The sequence below is a fragment of the Trichechus manatus genome, unplaced genomic scaffold, assembly GCF_000243295.1.
Source record: "Trichechus manatus latirostris isolate Lorelei unplaced genomic scaffold, TriManLat1.0 scaffold00009, whole genome shotgun sequence".
NCBI classification, from domain to species: Eukaryota; Metazoa; Chordata; class Mammalia; order Sirenia; family Trichechidae; genus Trichechus; species Trichechus manatus.
In genome coordinates, this window is record NW_004443945.1 from 14,268,513 (window position 1) to 14,293,049 (window position 24,537).

Genomic DNA, 24,537 nt, shown 5'->3' on the forward strand with positions numbered 1-24,537 from the left:
TCACCAATAGCAAAAATGACGAAAGGTAGAAAAGAAGGAAATAGAGATTGCAATGTAGCCTTGTGACTTCCTAGGGTTCCTTCTCTAGGGGTGACATATATAAACATATTTTGCCAACCTCTGCATCACTAGGGTAAACCAAAACTGTCACCAGTCCAGCAGAGATAGAGTTGAATACGAAGAGAAACATTACATCCAGGAAGGTAACTTGCTTATGTTTTCCTGGATGCAAAGGATAAGATACAATTAATAAGCTTCATGAGGGGAAAGATCATGCATACCTCGTTCACTGTTATATTTCCAGAGACTACCACTGTGCCTGACCTGGGATCAGAACTTAACACACATTTCCTAATGATTGGATTTTAATTGGTAAAAACATTTTCTGGAGGAAAATTTGGCAATAGATTTCAAAAAATCTTAAAAATTCTCTTTTCTCTTTTATATTATAAATTTATTTTTAGAAAGTTATCCTGACAAAAGATTTTTGTCCTAACAAAAATATTCAAGACTTATATTCAAGGATTTCCAAAGCATGATCATTTATAACATAAAATTAGAAACAAGCAAGATATCCTATAATAGAGAAGTAAGTTATAATGGAGTATTAAGTTATCTATTAAAATCATTTTAAGAGAAACTTTTAAAGAGAGAGAAAAGTCTATACTATACTACTAAGTGAAAAAGCAGGCTCCAAAATATTATGTACAGAACTATTCCAATTTTGTTTAAAAATTTCTATGTATATGAGCGGTTATATCTTAATGGTAAGATTACAGGTGAGTTTCATTTTTATTTTTCTGTACTTTCCAAGTTTCCCACAATATATATGTATTATATTTTTAATCAGAAAGTGGCTTTATGTATATATACAGATTTATGTATATATATAGACATATATATGATTTCAAATGCATACATATGAAGCTAAAACTTTTACTACTAATACCATAAAAGCTAAAATTTTACTACCAATATTATACTAGAACATATTCCTTCCAAGTCATAAGAAAATGATAAAACGAGAACCATTTTAAATTACAATTACATGGATCTTAAACCAACATTATTTCTAAATCTAAAGGCTATAACTTTACACAGTTATATATACATTTAGAAGTGAAACTTTTAAATTTAATTTTCCCTAAATATTTAATAGTCTTTCCTTTCTACCATAACAGTACTGAACCATGAAGAAAAATAGCTGAATTTCAAATGTCTACACCCCTGCATTATTCCCCTCAACTTCTCCTCCTAGTTCAATTTCTCATAGGGCCTTGGGATTTCAAATGTCATAAAGTGGTACTTATTATGGAAATTCAATTGCCCCTCCCTCCTCCATCAACTCAATCCAACTGAACGCACACACAAACACACATACAGATGGATTTATTTATTTACTGACATGATCCAGCCACCTGGAGCATTATTTAAAGATGGACTATTTGATGAGGTCATAAATAAAATATAACAGCTAGCATTTATTAGCACTTTCTAAATTGGTAGAAGCAATTACATACTACATTTGTAACTCTGTAAATGACAACATCTGTGCTGTCAATATATGCAAGAGAGTAAGTAGAAAGATGCTATTTATTGTGGAGAATAGAAAAAAGACCACTGTCCTCAAATAAAAAAGCCCACTCTGTTTATGAAAGAGAAAGGAAAATAAAATAAGGAGAAGGAATTCAATTCAGTATAACATTTAAAATCTCCTAATAAAATCTCATCTTCTTTCCAGAATAACTTTACTATCACCTTTGTGATCAAAATATTACCAGTACCAAGATGTTTAATAACTTTTCAATAATTTTTAATATTTAATTTTTCTTAAACTTTCAACAGCTCATTTTAAATTAAATACTTCACTAAAAATCAAGCACCTCTCTATCCACCAAAATAATAAAATAAGAAATTTCATAGCTTCTTTAACAAAAAGTTTTTTTTCCATTGCTCTTAAAATATCAGTACCAGAATAGTTTAGTTTTTAACTATAACATTTTTCATCCAAAATTCAGTGTCTGGATTTAGAGAACCTAAATAGTCAATATTCATAAAATTTCAGGTATAGTAACTCATCAATATTATTGGCAATATTAAACTGTATATTTCTGAAATATAACTGAATACACTTAAATATATGAATATTTTTATTTAACAAGGGGATGACAACTGAACAAATACTATAATTAGTTTTTGTTAAATGTGTTTTGTTAAAATGTGAAGGCTAAAATTTGCAAAGCTTTTCTAACTTGGACATGTATTTTAGCTTTACTAAAAAATGTTCAAATTAAACATCATGTACTGTGAAACTTCCTGGTGTACTCAGAAATCTATGAAATATTTCACCATTTATTTGGTTTTGTCTGTTGACATAATCATCTCTAATATCATTATACTTCAGAGCAGTATTCACACCCCATATTTCCTTAAGGTTGAAAAGTGGGGAAGAATATAAAAATATTTATTTTTATCTTACATTCCATCTTTGTAGAGCACAGCATTTTACTTCTCTTCAAAATGTGATAGATTATAGTCATTTTAAGATACAGAGTTAAAACCATGACCTTGAATTTTGGAATAATATTAATGAGATTTAAAGAAATGGTTTAGATATCTTTACAAAATCTAATTCACTAAATCCCAGAAAACCTAACACTAATAAAGAATGCAACAAGCTGAATAATCAAAATAAAATTTCAAATAATTAAAATTACTAAAAATGAGAAAGTTGATGGTTAAAAGCACAATTATATTCTAGGAAGAAGTTGGTTTACAAAAAAAAAGAAAAGGTAGCATCAAATGTTAAAGACACTATTTGATATTCCAAAAAGATAAATTAATTTAGTGATTACATACTGAAAGTTGTCCAGATAAGAACTGTGGAACATCCCTCAACATGCCAGGACTCATGGGAGAGGTAACGGAAATAGAAGGACGATCCATTTTTTGAGATTCAAATGAGCTAGAACCTGAAATGGTAATTGTACATAAGGAATAATAACAGTGGTTCTTCATTATAATTTAACAATCTTCATAATTTATAAAACTATTTTTTACAATGTTGACAAAGTATTATGTAGACCATTTTCTTAACTACACTGTTTGAAACATGAGACGATATTTTAAAGTACAAAGCTATGTCATTGCAAAAGAACTTCACCTTCTGGTAAAGCTTTTCAAGAAGCTTTATAAATACTTATAATTGTAAATTTAAACATAAAAAATATTTATTTTCATAGTATATTCTCAATTATTATGTACATAGAGAATCCAATCACTTCTTACCACCTTCATTGTTACTACCATGGTCTAAGTCACCATCTTCTCCTGATTAGATTAAGACAATGCTCTCACTGATCTCCCTGCTTTTACCTTTGACCCCATTAAATCTATTCTCAATATAATAGTCAGATTTTAAAACATAAATCTCTCCTCAAAACCATCCCATATAGTTCCCAATTTCCCTCAGAGTAATAACCAAAGTCCTTGCAGGGGCTTGTAAAGCCTATGCAGTTTGGTCACCCATGACTCCTCTATCCTCCTCTCCTATCTCACCCTGTTCATACCTTTGCAACCACACTGGTCTCCTTGCTTTGCTTCAAGTGCATCTCAGGCTCCCCTGCCTTAGACCCATCATAGCAGTCAGTTCTTCTACCTGAAAAGTTTTCTCCCAGATACTACTCTTTCAATTCTTTGCTCTAATCCTTTCTTCTCAGTGTGTTCAACCCTGACCAATCAATTTCAAAATGTAACCCTCCTCCCCTCCTCTCTCCTGATATCTCTAATCTCTATGAATCTAAAAGCTAGCTTACTAGAAACAATATATTTGTTTAACACCTGAAATAATATTCAAAACGTAATAAAAAACCTTCATGTATTTGTCATTGTTTGAACTTATATAATACTGTATTTTTTGTTTCAATAGTACTCTGAGGTTAAATCAGAACTATCACCCCACTTTCCAAAAACATTAATCAGAATAAATGTAATCATTCTCTAGTTTATTGTAAGCATTTCCCCCCCCCACATGTTAGGTTAAACCCATTGCTGTTGTGTCAATTCTGACTCATAGTGACCCTATAGGACAGAGTAGAACTGCCCTGTAGGGTTTCCAAAGCTATAATATTTATGGATACAGGCTGCCACATATTTCTCCTGTAGAGCTGCTGAGTTCAAACCGCTGAACACTTGGTTAGCAGTTGAGCACTTAACCACTGTACCACCAGGGCTCCTTACATGTGAGGTTACAATGTAGTAAGAGATAAAATTTGGGGAAATTCTTGGGGTAATCATTTTGCGGTTGATGAATATGTTTATTATTTTTGATTTGGTGATGGTTGCGCAGGTATATATGAATGTCAAAACATACAAAAATTGTGTACTTTTAGTATGTGCAGTTTATTATATTTTACCTTAACGAAGCTATTTAAAAATCCATAGCAATTAAGGCTATGTGGTTTAAAAAAAAAACTATCTTAAAATATTACAGAATTTTGTACTTTTTCCCATGGTTACATGAAATAAAACTGAATTTGCCATCTTTACATGATTATATACTTCATAGCAAGATTATTATATTTCTTACTTTGTACTAATTGATAAAATACTTCCTTTGACCTCTGATGAATGACAGTAACCACAACATATTTTTCTAGTGTAAATGAAACTTACTGGATTCCAGTTGTGCATGTGTGCTATCAGGGATTCTTGGTATATCTCTGAAATGATAGAAAAAGAAAACAAAAACTGTTTCAACATCAATACAACTGCTATTTTGATTGTTATCAGCCTATACTGTAGTAGGACAGTGTGAAAATGATAAAAACTGTATATGGTAGCAACACTACATAAACTAAGAAACAAAGAAGCTTTAAGTTAGAGCTAATGAAAGTATTTGCACTAACCTCAAGTATTTAAAATCCTTAGGCATTTGCAGCATATTTGGAAAAATGCATACTTTATCTTACCTTAGTACAAAATTATCCATTCTCAAAAAATATATATATTCAACAAGATAGGTTTTATAGATATATTTTAATTATACTCTACTTTTTTACCTGTTGTAGTTCTAAATCAACAACATTGAAATGCAAATAAAATATCACCAAAACAAAAATTTAAATATTCAGAGATTGTGATTGAAGCTTTTTATATCTCTATTTAGAAAAGTATAAACACGTTTCTTCTTGGGACTTGCAAAATTATATTTTACCTGTATGTACACTCAAAATAAGTGTGCATTTTTGTTTGATACTTGTCAAGAGAGGTAGCTATTAATGGTTAAGATCATTCAGAAAATTACATAAAAGTCTGTAAATTATTTTAAATATCAAACAAAAATGTGATCTAAGGATTCTTTAATACCAGGAATATATTTGACTACTATATTAAACTGATACACTACACTTTACCATATTACCAAACTTCGAAAAGACAAATAAAAAGCAGATATAATTTCATGTGCCAGATTCATTACTTTGAAAGGAACATTTCAATAAAATTAAGTTACCAACTTAAGTCATTTACTCCAGCAAAAGAAGAGATCAAAGTAATCAGTTCCTAAACGAGTGAGAACTGGGTTTTAGTATTTTACAACAGAGAACAATTTCTGTTGTCTGCACCCTAGGATGCTCTTATCCCAAATACGAATTTAATAATTCACTGTCAGTGCTTTTTCTATTGCTTTTACTCAGTTATAGGTATATGTTCTTTGGCTTAGGATAGGAGCTTCTATAAAAGAAGTGCTGCTGTGATATTTAATGAGTAATTATCATACAGGCACAAAGGATTAAACATACTGCAAAATTTTAAAACTATCTATTTAATGTATAGGTAACAAATACAAAAGCAAAGAGGTTTATTTTCTATTAACACACCATCCTTAAAAAAGTTATGCTTTTTCCTTAAACTGTTAACTATACCTAGGAATAATATATCCTTTTCTCTCTTTCCTATGTTGAAATCTTCATTTTGAAAAAAGAGTAAAATTCCTAAAATATAGCTAGTCTTAATTTTTACAAAATAGAGGGCCATTATTCATTAAATTTATTTTAAAATTATTGCTCTATTAAGTACATAAGAAATGCTAGTCTCCTTCACCTACCACTGCCTTCAACCATCTACTAAGCTGCTAAAATAATAAAAGTAATAATCACCTAAATATTTCTTCTTATTTTATTATTAACTATATATTCTAGTATGATCAGATAAATAGACATCATGATTTTTGGTGAGGTGTTTTTAGTAAAGAAGGAGAAACAGAGTTGTCTACAAAAAATATTTATTTTCATAAAGCCATAAAACAATTTTGAATTACACATCACAAATTATTTACTACTACTCAACTTTATACACAGATAAAGTACTGAAACCAACTTACCCAATAGGCCTTGAAACAACAAGCTCCACTTGTGGTTCAGGTTTGGATTCCAGAATGATGTTGTATACGTCTTCAAATGTGGCTCCTTGCAATAGCCTTCCATTCCATTCTAACACTTCATCACCTATAGTGTGTGTCAATAATGATAATCTTAGAAAGAAAAGCTAATCTCATAAATGCACTTAGAAGCAATTTTAAGCTTCAATGAACTCCATAGAATAAAATCAACATTATGGAATAAGAAACATATTGAGAACAGCTCAACTGGCATAAGATTTAATAACCAGGATGATCATCACGCTTCACCCAAAGGGAATACTCTATCAGAGATAAGGGTCAGAGGAAAAAAAAAATTACATAAAAATTATCTTTATGTGACCTCTTAACAGAAATTTTAATTATAGACAATGGTCAAGATCAGTTGCCTCTCTGACGATTTCATGATTCTATACTCTAGATTTTTCAATACGTATGCAGCTAAACACCTTAACTATCTTTAAAGGTTATCTGTGGTCTAAACTCTCTCATAAAAAGCTTACTAATTAGCATCTTATACAATCCCCTTCAAGGTACTCAAGGATTTCTCCAATAGTACCCATTACCAAAGAGACAGGGTTGACTCATTTTAGGAAATATGCATTTATCTATTAAGTTTGTTTCCTAAACAATGTTGCAATTTTTCCAAAAGGCAACTAAAGGTGTATGAGAAACAAAATAGGTTAATACTAGATACAGATTAGGAATATCCATCAATAAAAGAAAAACATGAGTAAATATAAAACATTCTTTTATATAATGTGACTAAAAAATAATAGTTAACTTTCTACTAATGAATAAAGACTTTCATCTAACTTAAATAAGCTCTCTGTAACTGGCCAAATCGATGCTAAATGAGAATGGATTACTTTTTCACAACTACTCAAGTTTAACAGTTTAAAATGTAAAAGATCAAAGGTAGACGCACCTGGTCTAAGATGACCTACAGTATCAGCTAAACTTCCTTTTTTTACTTTGGTAATAAATGCACAAAGCCGACCTGATTCAGTCATCTTTCCTCCTACAACCTGTTTAAAAGAGGAAAGTATTAAAATAGGCTTATTGTCAAAATGAACATAGTTGAAGAGTCAAGAAAAAAATACCTAGGCAATTTACAGCTTTTAAACTTTTAAGCTAATATACTGATAATCATTTTTTAAATTATATAGTGTTGTTATTAGGAATTAAATACATGTTCTAAGTGTGGATTTTTTTTTTACATATTCTAAATGTTTTCCAGTTTAATCTGTTACTTGTTGAAAATGTTGTATACCTTAGAAAAAACTAGCCAATTTGTGATTTTTGTCATTACAGAATTCTTACTTTTGTCATTTCTAAAAAAAACATATTATTATAATACTAAATAATTATATAAATATTTGCAGATATATGACAAACATTATCACAATATAAATATTTGTTACAATGAATATAATTACACTACCAAAATTTCATTCATCAGTAATCTTTTGGCACATTAATAAATGTGCACAGTGATGGTGGACCCAATATTTACTTAATCTCATCAGAACTCCTGTAAAGTTTAGACCATTTGCATCCCAACCGTGGGTGTCACAAACAGTTAAGCACTTGATGACTAGCCGAAAGGCTGGCAGTTGAAACCCACCCAGAGGCGCTTTGCAAGACAGGCCTGGCAATCTGCTTCCAAAAGGTTACAGCCTTGAAAACACTATGCAATAGTTCTACTCTGCACACACAGGTAACAACAACAACATTAAAACATCTAAAAGTTCTTTTAGAACAGCAAAAACAAATGTTAGCAATAATGCCGTGGAGTCACATCTGTACCTGTTAGATACTGACCTCTTAAAAAATCAGTGCTTTGATTCAGATCAAGTGCCACTCAATCAATATATAAACTTTACAGCAATAAAAGCAAACAATAATAACTAACTTCATTGAATAAACTAAACTGTTTTTCTCTTCTACATTGAGTGAAAGATATTCTGAATTAAAAAGTCACTGATTTATCTTATTCCATACCTTTATTCTATAATTGCACTCAGTTGCAAAAGAGTTAATATTAACTAAATATTCCTTTTTGATTTTGAAAATTAAATGTATAGCTCTCATGGGCTGACATCTTTATGTAAATATTAAATAAACTTTCCTGGCTTGATAAGTATTATAGTGATTATTATTGAAAGCTTATAGAGTGTCAGTCACTGTACTAAATATTTGTATATTGCTTTATTTAATCTTATTATAATAATTCAACAAGTATTACTATCCCCATTTCACCGATGAGGAAACTAAGGCTAAGAGAAGTTTAGTTGTGCAATGTCAGATAGTAACTGCAGTAAGTAGAGTTCAAGTCAGGACCTTGAATTCTAGTTACTGCAGACAGCACTGTTCACACAATATACTGGGCCAGTCTGGATTTAAATCCCACCTTTGTCACCATCTGTGTGACAATGGGCAAGTTACATAACCTAAGCCTATTTCTCATATATTTTGTTAAATAAGATAATAGATGTGAAATGCTGAAATGAGTACCAGTCACATGGTAGACATACAACAAACTTTAATTTCCCAATTAAACACTGAAAGTGTTCTAGTATCTCCCATTTAATGTATTCTACAGGACAACTCTGTAGCAATGGTTTAACTCTAAAATACTTTTTTTTTCCATTTTGGTTTTTAATTGGTCATACCAGATACACAAAAAAGCAAAAGAGTTCTATTTTGTATATTTACCAAATAATTGTCTAATATTTTATAATAAAACACAAAACACTATTTATAGTTAATCTCATGACAATTATTTTTCAGTTTCCAGACTTCAAATTGTATTCTCTTTCACACATTTTTACACATTAATACAAAAATTATGTTCATATGTTATACATATATTACAATTCCCAAGTTTGCATACTTAGTAATTAGAAAAAACTATTATTTTAATAGGGTATAAATGTAGATATAGACTTAAAGGACAAACTGCATTTTCAAAGTAAGTTTAGGCATTATATTTAGAATTCAAATTTATCATAATTCAAGTTCCTTTCACTGATTTCCAAAAGTATAGATACTAGTATTAATACAGCATAATGGCAACTTCTTAATATTTGGAGAATGAAAAAGTTTAGGATAATGAATGCAAATATTTGAAAATTCTTAAAAATGGAAAAAAAAGCACTAAATTGGCATAGGTAGAAACAGTTATTATATCTTTTACTTTTCTGATAAATCTGTAAAGCAACATAGAGCTAACATTTCATAGATTTCGTGACATACCTTTAAGCCAAGCATTGCTCCTGAATCTCGAGGTACACTTCCATCTTTTAGACGTTTATTTAATAAAATGCGACCAATTAAACAATCTCCATCTTTAGATGGCTGCCAGGTCACAGGATGCTGACATATTGCATCAACAAACAAAAAAGAAATCTTCTTTTATGACAAATCACCTCTTATTGTATAATTTTCCTAAATTTCAGAATTTTAAAGTGTTATGATTACACAAACCAGTTTGCATTCAAAATATTGATCAAAAGGACATAGCATATTAAGCATATAACCTCAATTTTATAATTTTAATTTTTTTCAGTATACAAATAATTCAAATTCTTACAGTGCTCTCACATAACACAGAAGTTATATAGTTCTTTGAAACTGAAACATCTTAAAAATAAATGCATACTCTAATAATCTATGTGCTGAAGATTAAAAATTCACAGATAGAAAAAACAGATTGAAATTTTACGCAGTTGAACTTATTTAAAAATGAGAATTTCATCTTCAAACACTTTTGGAAGATTTGGAAAGATTTTCTTACACTAAAAACTAAAAGGTCAAATCATATTAAAACATGAAATCTGAACCTATGATGAGGGCTTTCTTAAAATAGGTTTCTAGATTAAAATTACAAAAAATACACAAGCCTCAGTAAGTTTCCAATTGAAGTGCATGGGAGAAATAAGGCCTAATTCAAAGGTCAGGATATACTGCATTTCTCACTTTCTAGAGGTTTATTGATTCTTTCAAGTCTTTGATATATTTAGTACATTATCTCTACTAGATAACTCAGTGGTATCCATTGTTAAATAACCTTGAAAATGTTAGTAGTTTATTTCTTTCTCAGGGCAGAAGCAAGTCCTTTATAAATAGAGATGCCGTTCCATTACGAACTATATGTTAAATAACAAAGTAAATGATTTGTGTAATCACAGTAGTTTTATCTGAAAGTAACATGCACATTTTCATGCAAAATTTAGCAGGCAAAAGACAAGTTCCAGTAAATCACACTGATATGGTAAAAAGATTTTCAAAAGTTCCACTACACTCAAAGCAAAAATAATAAATACCAAAGCAGATGGCAATGGTTCTAATACTAATTAATACTACATTAAAATGCCATGACAATAAAACAAAAGAGCAAAATGACAGTGAAAGGGAAAAAAGAAAAACAACTTTTTCTGTGCAAACAAACCCAATTATCTCCCTTTTGCCTGGGATTCAAACTATTAATAATTTAATTTTCATCCCAAGGAAAATAAATGCAAGCAATTAAATAAGCCAATCCGAAAAATTCTTTATTATTTGTGGTTTATAATAACATCACAAAGTTCTTTCATGCGACCATAAGACAAAACATTCCTTTGTTCCTAATTTTTATTTTTATTTACTTATTTGTTTTTCAGTATGTCATCAAACAATAAAAACAGCAAAGCAAGCAAGAGGGTTTTTTGTTGTGTTTTGTTTTTCTTTTCTGCACCTTAAGAAATGCTACATTGACCTTTGAAATATCCTGTCTTTTTATTATGTTCTGTTTTGATGAGTGACAGAGAGCAAACGAAGACCAAATGAGCAGGTTAAAAGGCAGGCTCCACAATCTCAGTACCTTATCACTATGGCTATGCTCCTCGTTAAGGGTTGTGCTACTACACGTATCTACCCCAGAGTCCTTAATCTGAGGCTCAGACCATTCCAAATCCTCTTCCAAAGAGTGGCCACCAAAGTACATCATTTTCTTTTGTCTCTCAGACCTGGTGTAAGAGTCCGACAAAACTGCCTGCTCACTAGTTTTTCTTTTTCCCTTTTGACTGTCCCCTACAGGTGTGGGATAAAAATAAAAAATAAAAGATACAAAAAAGAAAACATGCAAAGGTGTAAATAAAAAAGGAAAAGTGAAATAACAAAAATTAAACTGTAAGGCTCCACATGTCTCACCAAAGACATTGGGGATGCCTCACTGCTATGCCAAGACGCATGGTCCAACCAGTTGTAATCCATGTCTCCTGTGAGAGTCAGACAAAAGAGTGCAGTAAAGGAGACGGCGAAAGAAAGGGCAAAGACATTATAAACATTTTAAATTGTGTGATCCTGTCTAGTTTTAAGAACTCTGTATTCGTACTCACTATACATACAAGAGAAAACTAAGATTCCTAATGTGTAAAGTTTATAGAATGCAGAATATAAAGTATATGCACTCTAGGCAAACCCTACAAAACAAAAGTCCGGCAAGAAGAGAAAAGCCTACTAATAAACAGAATAGAATCCAAAAAAATTAAATATTCTGAAAAAAAAATAGACTATCAACTATGTCTGTTATTTTTTTCATGTTGGCCTATAGAAATAAGTTTGTTTTGCTCCAGAGATTAGGAACATTTCATAAAATGAACAGTGGTTTGCCAATAACCACTATAACAAAAAGCCAAGTAATTACATTTTGCTCTTGGAGTGTAGTATGATATTCCTTATAATGCTGAAATCTCCTAGAAGATTTGGGTGGTTAAGAAAAAAAAAAACTGGTTACACAAAAGGAAAATTTTAAATGAAAATGACAAACCAGATTCATTTAATGTCTATTAATGAAAATAAAATAAAATGTATATAAGTATCATGAATTACTTAATACTACTTTGAAACAATCTTTCAACTTTTTCAGAAATTGAATTTTTATAAAGTGAATTTTTTCTTTTAAACTAATCTTAAACCAGCTTATATAACTCACAAGTAAGAATAATATCCCAAACTTATATGTTCCTTATTTCCCTCAAATTTGAAAAAAAACATTTTTAATCTATATATGCCATATCTTTTATTTAATTTTTTATTGTACATTAGATGAAGGTTTACAAAGCAATGCACATATATCTTTTAAAACTCTATTCATACTTTCATTTATTTAAAAACACTTATTACACATCTTCCATTTGCTATGCATTGTGCTAAGCCCTACTGTAAGGGGTAAAACAATGAGACATGCTTACAACAGAGTAGAAGATAAACACAATAAATAAATCATCACACAAAATATATAACTGCACATGGTGCTTAGTGTTATATAAGAGTATATAAAACACTATTAGAGAGTATAGTAACACCTCTAAAGAAGTGATATTTAGGATGAGAACTGAAGAACAAACAAGGATACAGGCAGGTGAAAAGTGGTAGACAGAACATTCCACAAAGTAGCAGCATGGTACTGTAAAAGAACTGAAAGAAGAGCAGTGTGTCTGAACCAACAAGAATGAGGGAGCATACAGTGCTAAATGAACTGGTGAGGCAGCCCAAGCCAACTTAGAGAGGCCTTTTTATGCCGTATTAAAGATGATGACTTTTATTCATTAAACAATTTTAAGCAAGATGGTGACATGATCTGATCTACATTTTTAAAAGATGAATCTAAGAACCATATAGAGACAGGTTTCGAAGATCCCCAGAGTTAAAAGGCATTGGAAATAATCCATGAGAGAGGTGATTATGACTTGAACAAAGGTGATGGCAGTAGACATACCAGAAAAAGAGGGAACTGAGAGATGTTTTGGAAGCAAAAATAACAGAACAGTAAGAAAGACTGAGGAGTCAAGGATAACTCTCACGTATCTAGCATTCACTGAATGAAAGAAAAGGCCCCTTACGAGATGAAGACTAAAGGAGGGGCACTTATTATTAGGGAAGAGGTAGGAGAGAATTATTCTCTTTCAAAGAGTAATGTAATGTGATATACATTAAGTTTCAGAGATACTAAAACATCTAAGAGTATCTTAGACTTGATTAAATATAGTGATTAACTTTCCATATGTTATCTATCTGAAATGCCTATAAATTATTCAAGTAGACATATAAGAAATCAACAACCAAACTGTAATAAAGCTTAGGAAAAAAAAGTCTGAGCTGGGGACATTCATTTGGTAATGATCAGCATACAAACAGGAGTAAGTCATCATTTAGGAAGAGGGCATAAAGTAAGATATGAAGAGAATCCAGAATGAATTCCAGCATTCAGAGTTTGCGTAGACAAAAAAAAAAAAAAGAAAAGGAGAGAGAGACTGAGGTCTCTGAATCAAACAGAAGAGTTTCCTAAAAAGCAGGAAAAATCAACTCTGTTGAATGATTTCTACACATCAAGTAAGATGGGGGACCAAAAAGTGTACTTTTTATTTGACAACACAGAAATTTACAAGGATGTTAGAAAGAGCAGTTTGGATAAACCGATGAGAATTAAAATCAGATTGAAGTAATTAAAGAGCCAAAGGGAGGTGAGGAAGTAGAAAACTGCATGTAGGCCAGTTGTTTTGAAATCAGCATCAGCTGGGAACTTGTTAAAAATGCAAATTATTGTGCCCCACCATAGACCTACTCAATCAGAAACTGTTGTTGGCGCCTAGCAATCAGTGTTTTAAATAAGCCCTCCAGGTGATTATGATTACATTAATGTTGTAGGAGCACTGAAGACAATTCTTTTAAGAATTTGTGAAAGAGAATGAAGCTATACTAACACACGCAAAATGCTATTTGTAGAAAGAAACCCAATCTTTAACTTGTGAACTAGAATAGTACTTCACAATCTTTTTCATGGCACAGACAATTACAGTATTAGTACAACACACTGGGATAAATGGAGACGACCAGCCCATGGGATACTTATCTCCACACCTAGATAGCAGCACATAGAGTTAAGGGTACTTGAAGCTCAGAAAACCTGCAACCCATTCAAAATACACTATTGTTCCACAGCACACCATTGGCAAATCTCTGAATTAGAGAACACATAGTTTGAGCCTGTAAATTTAAATTCTTGGCTGGTGTATGTGTAGGCATGAAAATTCAGCTTACAATCTCTCTTCTCCCCCTATGCTTGCACCTACAAAAAGCAGAAATGTAGTTCTGTCCTCTATAAATAAAGAAAATAAGCTATTTGCCCATTTAAAGCTAAAATTAAAATGTCTGATTGACTAAGAGCTCATGATATATGGTAAGTACTCAATAAATATTTGTTGAATAAGTAAAAATCAGTGTTACTGTAATAATTAAAGTTATGAATGTAAATCACATAGAAAATAGTCCTAAGTTGTTAGGACTGGTAGTATTTAGATAATACTTACCGTTTAATATTCATATTCAGTATAGTTCCATATGGCAGAACTAAGACAATAACCTAACTCGATCCTTTAGTAGCAATACAAAAACATGCTGCTGGGCCTTCCAGTTCCAGGCAAACAAATAGAAGACACAAAGAAGAACCACATGGAAATTTCGGAACTAGAAAATACAGTAGCTGAAACAAAAACTGAATAGATAGGCTCAGCTGCTGAATGAAGAGGACAATGGAACAACTCAATGAACATGAACATAAAACAATAGAAACTATTCAACCTGAAAAACAAAGAGAAAATAGACTAAAAAAAAAAAAAACAAAAAACAAATGAAGAGAGCTTCAGAGACTTGAGGGACTAGACCAAAAGACCTAACATTCATTGGATCTCAGAAGGAGAGATAAAAGAAGATGAGGCTAAAAAACACTCAGAAATAATGGCTGAATTTTTCTCAAATTTGGCAAAGGACATTAGCCTACAGATTCAAGAAGCTAAATAAACCCCAGACAGGATGAACTCAAAGAAATTTGTGCCGAGATGCATCAAAACCAAACTAAAAACTGAATATAAGAAAGCAACAACAAAAGAAACAATACCGATAGGGTGAAAACAATCGCGGTAACAGTTTTCATCAGAAACCATGGAAACCTGAAGACAGTGACACTATATTTTTCAAGGGCTGACATAAAAGAAATATTAACCTGAATTCTAAATATGGTGAAATTATCTTTCAGGAAAGAATGAGAAATAAGGATATTCTCATATGAGAGAAAACTAGGAGAATTTGTTACCAGCAGACCTACCATAGAAGAATAATGAAAGAAAGTTCTTGAAATAGAAAGGAAACAAAAAAGAAGAAACCTGGAAATATCGAGAAGGAATAAAGAACATGGTAAGTAAAAATACTGGTAAATACAATAGATTTTCCTTCTCCTTTTGAGTTTTCTAAATTTATGCTTGATGTTTGATGTGATTTTCCATTGTCTGATGTGATTTTCGACATATGTAGAACAAATATTTAAGACAACTACATTATAAACAGAGAAGACAAAGGAACTTAAAGGAAGTAAGATTTCTGCATTTTACTGTAACGAGTAAAATGTCAACACCAGTAGAATGTGAAAAGTTATACCTATGTAACATATTACATAATCATTAAAAAAATCTATGCAAAAAGATCCATGCAAAAACACTATCGATAAATCAATATGCATTCTAATAGATGTTCAGCAATTCACAGGAAAGCAAGAAACCAGAGAAATGAAAAAACAGAGGGAAAGAAGGAGCAAACAGAAAACAAAAAAGAAAATGGCAGACTGAATACCTAACATATAAATAATTACATGAAATGTAAATAGTCTAAATACAACAATTAAAAGACAGAGGTTAGCAGAATGGATAACAAAATACGTTGTCTACAAGAAACCAACTTCAAATATAATAATATAGATAGGTTGAATATAAAACAATGGAAAAAGATGCAGACATTAATTATAAAAGCAGGTCTGGCTATATTAATAGCAAAAAAAAGTAGACTTCAAAGAAAAGGCTATTACCAGGAACAGAAATAACAAATTTAAAAGAACTGAAATCACACAGAGTATGTTCTCTGACCAAAGTGGAAGTAAACTAGAACCCAATAACGTGAAAATCTCCAAACATTAAAAAACTAAACAACATACTTATAAGTCATTTACTGGTCAAAGGAGAAGTCTCAAGGAAAAAAAAAAACATCAAAATAAATGTTAATGACATACGACATGTCAAAACTGTGAGTCACATTTAAGAAATGCTGAGAGGAAGATGTATGATACAAACGCTTACATTAGAAACAAGGAAAAGTCTCAAATCAATAACCTTATTTCTCACCTTAAGAACCTAGAAAAAGAAGAGCAAAATACACTCAAAACAAGAAAAAAGGAGAGATTAATAAAGATAAAAAGCAGAAATCAATAAAATGAAAAATATAAAAAAAGAGAAAAATCATTGAAACAAAAAGCTGGTTCTTTGAAAAAATAAAGTTAACAAACCTCTAGCAAAATGGACAAACAAAAAAAAAATAGAAAAGATACACATTAACAACATCAGGAAATAAACAGAGGATATAGACCCTTCAGATAACAAAAGGATTATAAGGGAACACTATGAACAACTCTCTATACAGCAATTTTCAACTCAGACAAAATGGACCAATTACTCAAAATAATGCAAACTACAAGTCATCCAATATGACATAAATCATTTAAACAGCCCTATATCTACTAAAGAAATTGAATTTGTAATTTAAAAACTCCAAAAGAGAAATCTCCAGGCCCAGATGGGTTCACTGTAGAATTCTACTAAACATTTAAATGAAAATTAAAACCAATTCTACAAACTCTTTAAGAAACTAGAAAAGAAGGGGACACTTTCCAACTCATTTTACAAGGTCTATATGACAGGAACCAAACAAAGACAGAAAAAAAAAAAAAAGCTAAAGATCAATATCTTTCATGAATATAAACGTATAAATCTTTTGGATCATCGGGAGGCATCGATCACTAAAGGAGGACAACTTATTTGATGAAGTAGAGGGCCAATAAGGGCGTGGGAGACCCTCGGTGAGCAAGATTGGCACAACAGCCACAACCGTGAACTCAAACATGCTGGTGATTGCGAGGATGACTCAGGACAGGGCAACATTACATTCTGTTGTACGTAAGGTCGCAGTGAACCAGAATCGATTCGACGGCAGCTAACAACAACAGCACAATATTTGCCTTTTCATTCCTCTGACATTTGCACTGGTGATGTAAAAGCAATGGTGAGTAAAATTACTGACATCAAACTATACTAGCAGTCATTGTTTCCTTCACTTCCATACACTCAGTAGAGAAAGGCTAAAAAAAGCAAGTTTCACTTAAGAGAGTCCTTGATGAAGCAAGTTATAATTTTATTAACTCTTAACCCTCGAGTACATATCTTTTTAATATTCTGTGTGACAATATGGGAAGTACACATAAAGCACCATCTCAAGGAGAAGCACTTGTGTGACTGAATTGTCAGTTAAACTAGGCAAGAGCCACCTTGTCTGACCTCACCTGGGAACATGCATATCCTAGATCTCAAATTTTTTTGCAGCTCTGTGCATGTGAATGACTGCAATTTTGAGGGGTACAAATAAATTTAAGGAAGCATGCAAATTCACAAATATGGAATCCACAAATAATAAGGATCTACTGTAGTTTACTTTCACAAAAAAATCATTCATGTTAACATGTAATGGCTTTTTATTGTTACTTTAAATCAATTAATAAATGTTTTTAAAAGTTCTGAATTTATTTTTAACACTATAACTATTGGTAGGTATATTCCACATAAACAAAAGATCTTTGGAATTCTCCAAAATTTTTAAGCATATAAAGAGATCATGTGATCAAAAAATTTAAGAACCACTGCAGTAGAGTAGAATATATAGTATAATATACAGTACACTGTAGTACACTTGCAGGGTTGAGAAGCCTTTCTACACTATACTATAGCATAAGCCTAGGCCCTATCCCCAGCGATTATGATTTAACTGGCCTTGGATGGCACTCACGTATTGGTAAGCTTTAAAAGCTGCCTGGGTGACTCTAATGTATAGTCACTAGAGTAGTGTAGTATAGTATAATGTAGTGTATAGACATACTGTAAGGAGCACAGAGTGATATATACAGTGGCATTAGTATATCATTTTAGTGTTTTATCTAATCTAATCAGCAAAGGTTTACTGAAAATGGTAACATAGTAAATACTTAGGCTTTCCAGGCCACATACAGCCTCAGCTGAATATCCTTTTTTGTTTTTGTTTACAACCTTTTAAACAAGTAAAAACCATTCTCAGCTCACTGGCCATAAAAAACCCAATGTAGTTTATTTTCACAAAAGGAAATCTGAACATACAGAATATAGAATAATAGATTCAACTAGGGAAAAGATAACATACAGTTCATACAGCTTTTTCTGGATGAATTCATTTCGTTGCTGAAGTTGATTTTAAGGACTTACCCAATGGTGTGTATTTAGCCAGTCAAGATTAGGATAACTCCTAGACAAGCCATCTTGCCATTACAATTAAATGTTGTTTGTAATGTACTGACAGCTCTGAAAGCAGCAAATTTTAAGAAACAGGGGCCAGGACACAGTAGTCAGTAGATCTAAAGGACTAGATATACTCAGACCAATCTCAAGTTCCAATACACAGCCACGACTAACTAAAATACAACAGCATTTGAAGTAGGAAGATAAAACATTATTCATAATTAGCGTATGCTTTCTAAAAATCTTCCTCTTTTGGGATTATCAATATATTCTTCTTTAATAATACGTGGTTGACTAAATTACTGTATATACTACATACGTTAGAATTCATTTTAATAATTAAACAGTAGGAAACTGTTCCAGGTTCTGAGGGTACAAACAAGACCTTAAGAAACATTCTGGAAAGGCAGACAGGTAAAATAGCATAGCACAACAGAATACATAACATTAATATGATTTAGCATAATATACATCCTTGCTATTCAATTTCATTACATCTAAGATGCTATACCTCCACGTGTCTGTCAGTTTGTCATACTGTGGGGGCCTGTGTGTTGCTGTGATGCTGGAAGCTATGCCACCGGTATTCAAATGCCAGTAGGATCAGCCGTAGCAAACAGGTTTCAGCTGAGCTTCCAGACTGAGACAGACTAGGAAGAAGGACCCAACAGTCTACTTCTGAAAAGAATTAGCCAGTGAAAACCTTACGAATGTAGCACAACACTGTCTGATATAATGCCGGAAGATGAGCCCCCCCAGGTTGGAAGGCACTGAAAAGACGACTGGGGAAGAGGTACCTCCTCAAAGTAGAGTCGACCTTAATGACGTGGAGGGAGTCAAGCTTTTGGGACCTTCATTTGCTGATGTGACATGACTTAAAATGAGAAGAAACAGCTGTAGAGATTCACTAATCATCAGAACACAGAATGTACAAAATATGACTCTAGGAAAACTGGAAATCGTCAAAAATGAAACGGAACACATAAACATTGATATCCTCAGCATTAGTGACCTGAAATGGACTGGTATTGGGCATTTTGAAATAGACAATCATATGGTCTACTATGCTGGGAATGACAACATGAAGAGGAATGGCATTGCATTCATCATCAAAAAGAATATTTCAAGATCTACCCTGAAGTACAATACTTGCTATCAGTGATAAGGTAATATTCAAACACCTACAAGGAAGACCAGTTAATACGACTATTATTCAAATTTATGCACCAACCACTAAGGCTAAAGATGAAGAAATTGAAGATTTTTACCAACTTTTGCAGTCTGAAATCGATTGAACATGCAATCAGGATGCATTGATAATTACTGGTTATTGGAATGTGTAAGTTCGAAATAAAGAAGGATCAGTAGTTTGAAAATACGGCCATGGTGACAGAAACAATGTCAGAGATCACATGACAGAATTTTGCAAGACCAATGACTTTTTCATTGCAAATACCTTTTTTCAACAAAATAAACGGTGCTTATACTTATGGATCTCACCAGATGGAATGCACAGGAATCAAATCAACTACATCTGTGGAAAAAGATGATAGAAAAGCTCAAAATCATCAGTCAGAACAAGGTCAGAGGCTGACTGTGGAACAGACCATCAGTTGCTCATATGCAAGTTCAAGGTGAAACTGAAGAAAATTAGAACAAGTGCAAAAGAGCCTAAGTATGACCTTAAGTATATCCCACCTGAATTTAGAGACAATCTCAAGAATAGATTTGCCGTGTTGAACAGTCATGACCGAAGATCAGATGAGTTGTCGAATGACATCAAGGACTTCGTACATGAAGAAAGCAAGAGGTAATTAAAAAGACAGGAAAGAAAGAAAAGACCAAAATGGATGAGAGAAGAGATTCTGAAACTTGCTCTTGCACATCAAGTAGCTAAACGAAAAGAAAGAAAAGAATTGAAGAGAAGATTTCAAAGGGTGGCTTGAGAAGACAAAGTAAAGTATTATAATGACATGTGCAAAGAGCTGTAGATAGAAACCCAAAACAGAAGAACACTCTCGGTATTTCTCAAGCTGAAAGAACTGAAGAAAAAATTCAAGCCTCAAGTTGCAATAGTGAAGGATTCTACGGGGAAAAATTAAATAATGCAGAAAGCATCAAAAGAAGATGGAAGGAATACACAGAGTCATTATACCAAAAAGAACTGGTCAATGTTCAACCATTTCAGGAGGTAGCATATGATCAGGAACCAATGGTACTGAAGGAAGAAGTCCAAGCTGCACTGAAGGCATTGGTGAAAAACAAGGCTCTGGGAATTTACGGACTATCAGTTGAGGTGTTTCAACAAATGGATGTATCCCTGGAAGTGCTCACTCTTCTATGCCAAGAAATTTGGAAGAAATCTCCCTGGCCAACTGACTGGAAAAGATTCACATTTATAACTATTCCAAAGAAATGTTATCCAATCAAATGCGGAAATTATTGAACAATATCATTAATATCACATGCAAGTAAAATTTTGCTGAAGATCATTCAAAAGCAGCTGCAACAGTATATTGACAGGGAACTGCCAGAACTTCAAGCTGGATTCAGAAGAGGACGTGGAACTAGGGATATCATTGATGATGTAAGATGGATCCTGGCTGAAAGCAGAGAATACCAGAAAAATGTTTACATGTGTTTTATTGACTGTGCTAAGGCATTTGACTATATGAATCATAACAAAATGATCAATACTTAGGAAATTCTTCAAAACAGAGGTGATGTTTAACCGTACCTGAGCCCTGGTGGTGCACTGGTTAAAGCAACTGAATGCTAATTGAAAGGTCAGAGGTTTGAAACCACCAGTGACTCCATGGGTGAAAGATGTGGCAGTCTGCTTCCACACAGATTCATAGCCTTGGAAATCCTGTAGGGTCACTATGAGTCAGAATTGACTCAATGGCAGTGGGTTTTTTTGTTTTTTCAAATATGCAATAAGGCGCTCACATCGGCAGTGTACATACTAAAATTGGAATGATACAGAGAAGACTAGCATGGCCCCTACATGAGGATGACACATAAAATCATGAAGCAGTCTATATTTTTACACTTGGGGACTGACTATCTGGACATCTGAGCTGAATCCATATGAGAAAAGTAAACAGACTCCTGGGCTTATATACCTAGTAACAGATCTAACCACCTGTTGACAGGATGTTTGAGCTTCAAAGGCATCAATAATCAAACTAGCTCACAAGGGCAGCCTATTTGGGCATATCAAAACATAACAAAACAAGAAGCTAGGGCACAGTAAGCAAACATAAAATAAATATAACTTATTGATAGCTCAGAAACAACAGTCAATATCAAACCACATAAAGAGGCAGACCATGACAGCTTCAGCAAGTTCCCAAAACAAGGAATCAAGAAATCTTCCAGAGAAAGAGAACTTCTTGGAACTACTGGAGGTAGAATACAAAAGATTAACATACAGAACTCTTCAAGAGAACAGGAATGAGATCAGGCAAAAAGTAGAACAAGGCAAGGAACACACAGACAAAGCAACAGAGGAACTTAAGATTATAGAAGAGCACAATGACAAATTTAACAAGCTGCAAGAATCTAGAGACACAGCAATCAGAAATCCAGAAGATTAACAATAAAATTTCAGAATTAGACAACTCAACAGAAAGTCACAGGAGCAGAATTGAGGCAATAGAAGTCAGAATTAGTGAGACTGAAGATAAAGCACTTGACACCAACTTATTTCAGGAAAAAATCAGATAAAAGAATTTAAAAAAAATTAGAAACCCTAAGAATTATGTGGGACTCCATCAAGAGGAATAACCTACGAGTGATTGGAGTACCAGAACAGGGGGATAACAGGAAATACAGAGAGAATTGTTGAAGATTTGTTGGCAGAAAATTTCCCTGACATCGTGAAAGATGACAAGATATCTATCTAAAATGCTCATCAAACCCCACATAAGGTAGATCTCAAAAGAAAGTCACCAAGACATATTATAATCAAACTTGCCAAAACCAAAGATAAAAAGAGAATTTGAAGAGTGGCTAGGGATAAAAAGTCATCTACAAAGGAAAGTCAATAAGAATAAGCTCGGACTACTCAGCAGAAACCATGCAGGCAAGAAGGCAATAGGATGACATATATGAAGCCTTGAAAGAAAAAAATTGCCAGCCAAGAATTATACATCCAGCAAAACTGTCTCAAATATGATTGCAAAATTAGGGCATTTCCAGATAAACAGAAGTTTAGGGAATTTTTTAAAAAATACCAAAATTACAAGAAATACTAAAGGGACTCCGCTGGTTAGAAAATCAATAACACTAGATAACAACCCAAGACTAGAACACAGGACAAAGCAGGCAGATATCAACCCAGATAAGGAAGTCACAAAAATAAATCAGTGCTGAAAATAGGGAAACAGAGATGTCAATATGTAAAAGATGACAACATTAACACAAAAAAGAACTAAAAATTGTAGTTATAGATCTTTCATATGGAGAGGAAGTCAAGGTAATATAAAGAAATAAAAGATTGGTTTAAACTTAGAAAAATAGGGGTAAATATTAAGGTAACCACAAAGGAAACTAACAATCCTACACATCTAAATAAAAAACAAGAAAAACATAAAGACTCAGCAAATAGAAAATCAACTACAATGAAAAAGATGAAAAGAAAAATACATGAAGACAAACAACTCAGCACAGAAAATTAAGTGGAACAAAGAAACTGTCAACAACAACAAAAAAAGACATCAAAATGACAGCACTAAATGCATACCTATAAACAATTATGCTGAATGTAAATGGACTAGATGCACCAATAAAGAGACAGAGAGTGGCAGAATGGGTTAAAAAACACGATCCATATATGCTGCCTACAAGAGACACACCTTAGACTTAAAGACACAAACAAAATAAAACTCAAAGAATGGAAAAAAATAAATCAAGCAAACAACACTCAAAAAAGAGCAGGAGTGGCAATAGTAATCTCCAACAAAACAGACTTTAAAGTAAAATCCACCACAAAGGAAAAGGAGGGACACTACATAATGATTAAAGGGTCAATACAACAGGAGGACATAACTATAATAAATATTTACACTCCCAACGACAGGGCTCCAAAATACATAAACTCTAACAGCACTGAAAACAGACATACACAGCTCCACAATAATAGAAGGAAATTGCAACACACCACTTTCAGTGAAGAACAGAACATCCAGAAAGAAGCTCAATAAAGACACGGAAGATCTAAATGCCACATCAGTGAACTTCATCTCACAGACATATACCGAACACTCCACCCAACAGCAGCAAAGTATACTTTGTTTTCCAACACACATGGAACATTCTCCAGAAGAGACCACATATTAGGCCATGAAGGAAGCCTTAACAGAACCAAAGCATCGAAATATTACAAAGCATCTTTTCTGACCATAAAGCCATAAAAGTGGAAATCAATAACAGAAAAAGTAAAGGAAAAAAATCAAGCACATGGAAACTGAACAATACCTTGCTAATAAACTACTGGATTGTAGAAAAATTAAGGATGGTAAAAAGAAATTCATAGAATCAAATGAGAATGAAAACACATCCTACCAGAACCTTTGGGACACAGCAAAAGCAGTGCTTAGAGGTCCATTTATAGCAATGAATGCACACATTCAAAAAGAAGAAAGGGCCAAAATCAAAACATTAACCCTACAACTTGAACAAATAGAAAGAGAGCAACAAAAGAAGCCC

General features: G+C 32.6%; 1 protein-coding gene and 1 non-coding gene across 21 annotated transcripts in view; one reads left to right on the forward strand and one right to left on the reverse strand.

The window, feature by feature from the left end:
* Window positions 1–24,537, reverse strand: part of RIMS2 (regulating synaptic membrane exocytosis 2) — a 647,068-nt gene that overhangs the window by 322,166 nt on the left and 300,365 nt on the right. For 14 of the 20 annotated variants that reach the window (XM_023726001.1, XM_023726008.1, XM_023726000.1 and 11 more), the window contains 6 exons: window positions 11,612–11,679; window positions 9,677–9,796; window positions 7,347–7,446; window positions 6,383–6,506; window positions 4,675–4,721; window positions 2,860–2,972 (listed from right to left, as the gene is read on the reverse strand). In XM_023726001.1, the coding sequence (XP_023581769.1) occupies window positions 2,860–2,972; window positions 4,675–4,721; window positions 6,383–6,506; window positions 7,347–7,446; window positions 9,677–9,796; window positions 11,612–11,679 (572 nt within the window). Of the gene's footprint in view, window positions 1–2,859; window positions 2,973–4,674; window positions 4,722–6,382; window positions 6,507–7,346; window positions 7,447–9,676; window positions 9,797–11,282; window positions 11,492–11,611; window positions 11,680–24,537 lie in introns of all 20 variants that reach the window. The other 6 variants (XM_023725997.1, XM_023725994.1, XM_023725993.1 and 3 more) reach the window with 1 other exon arrangement.
* LOC111819480 (U6 spliceosomal RNA) lies at window positions 21,767–21,873 on the forward strand. The gene has a single exon (XR_002823091.1). It is a non-coding gene; the product is annotated as a U6 spliceosomal RNA (small nuclear RNA).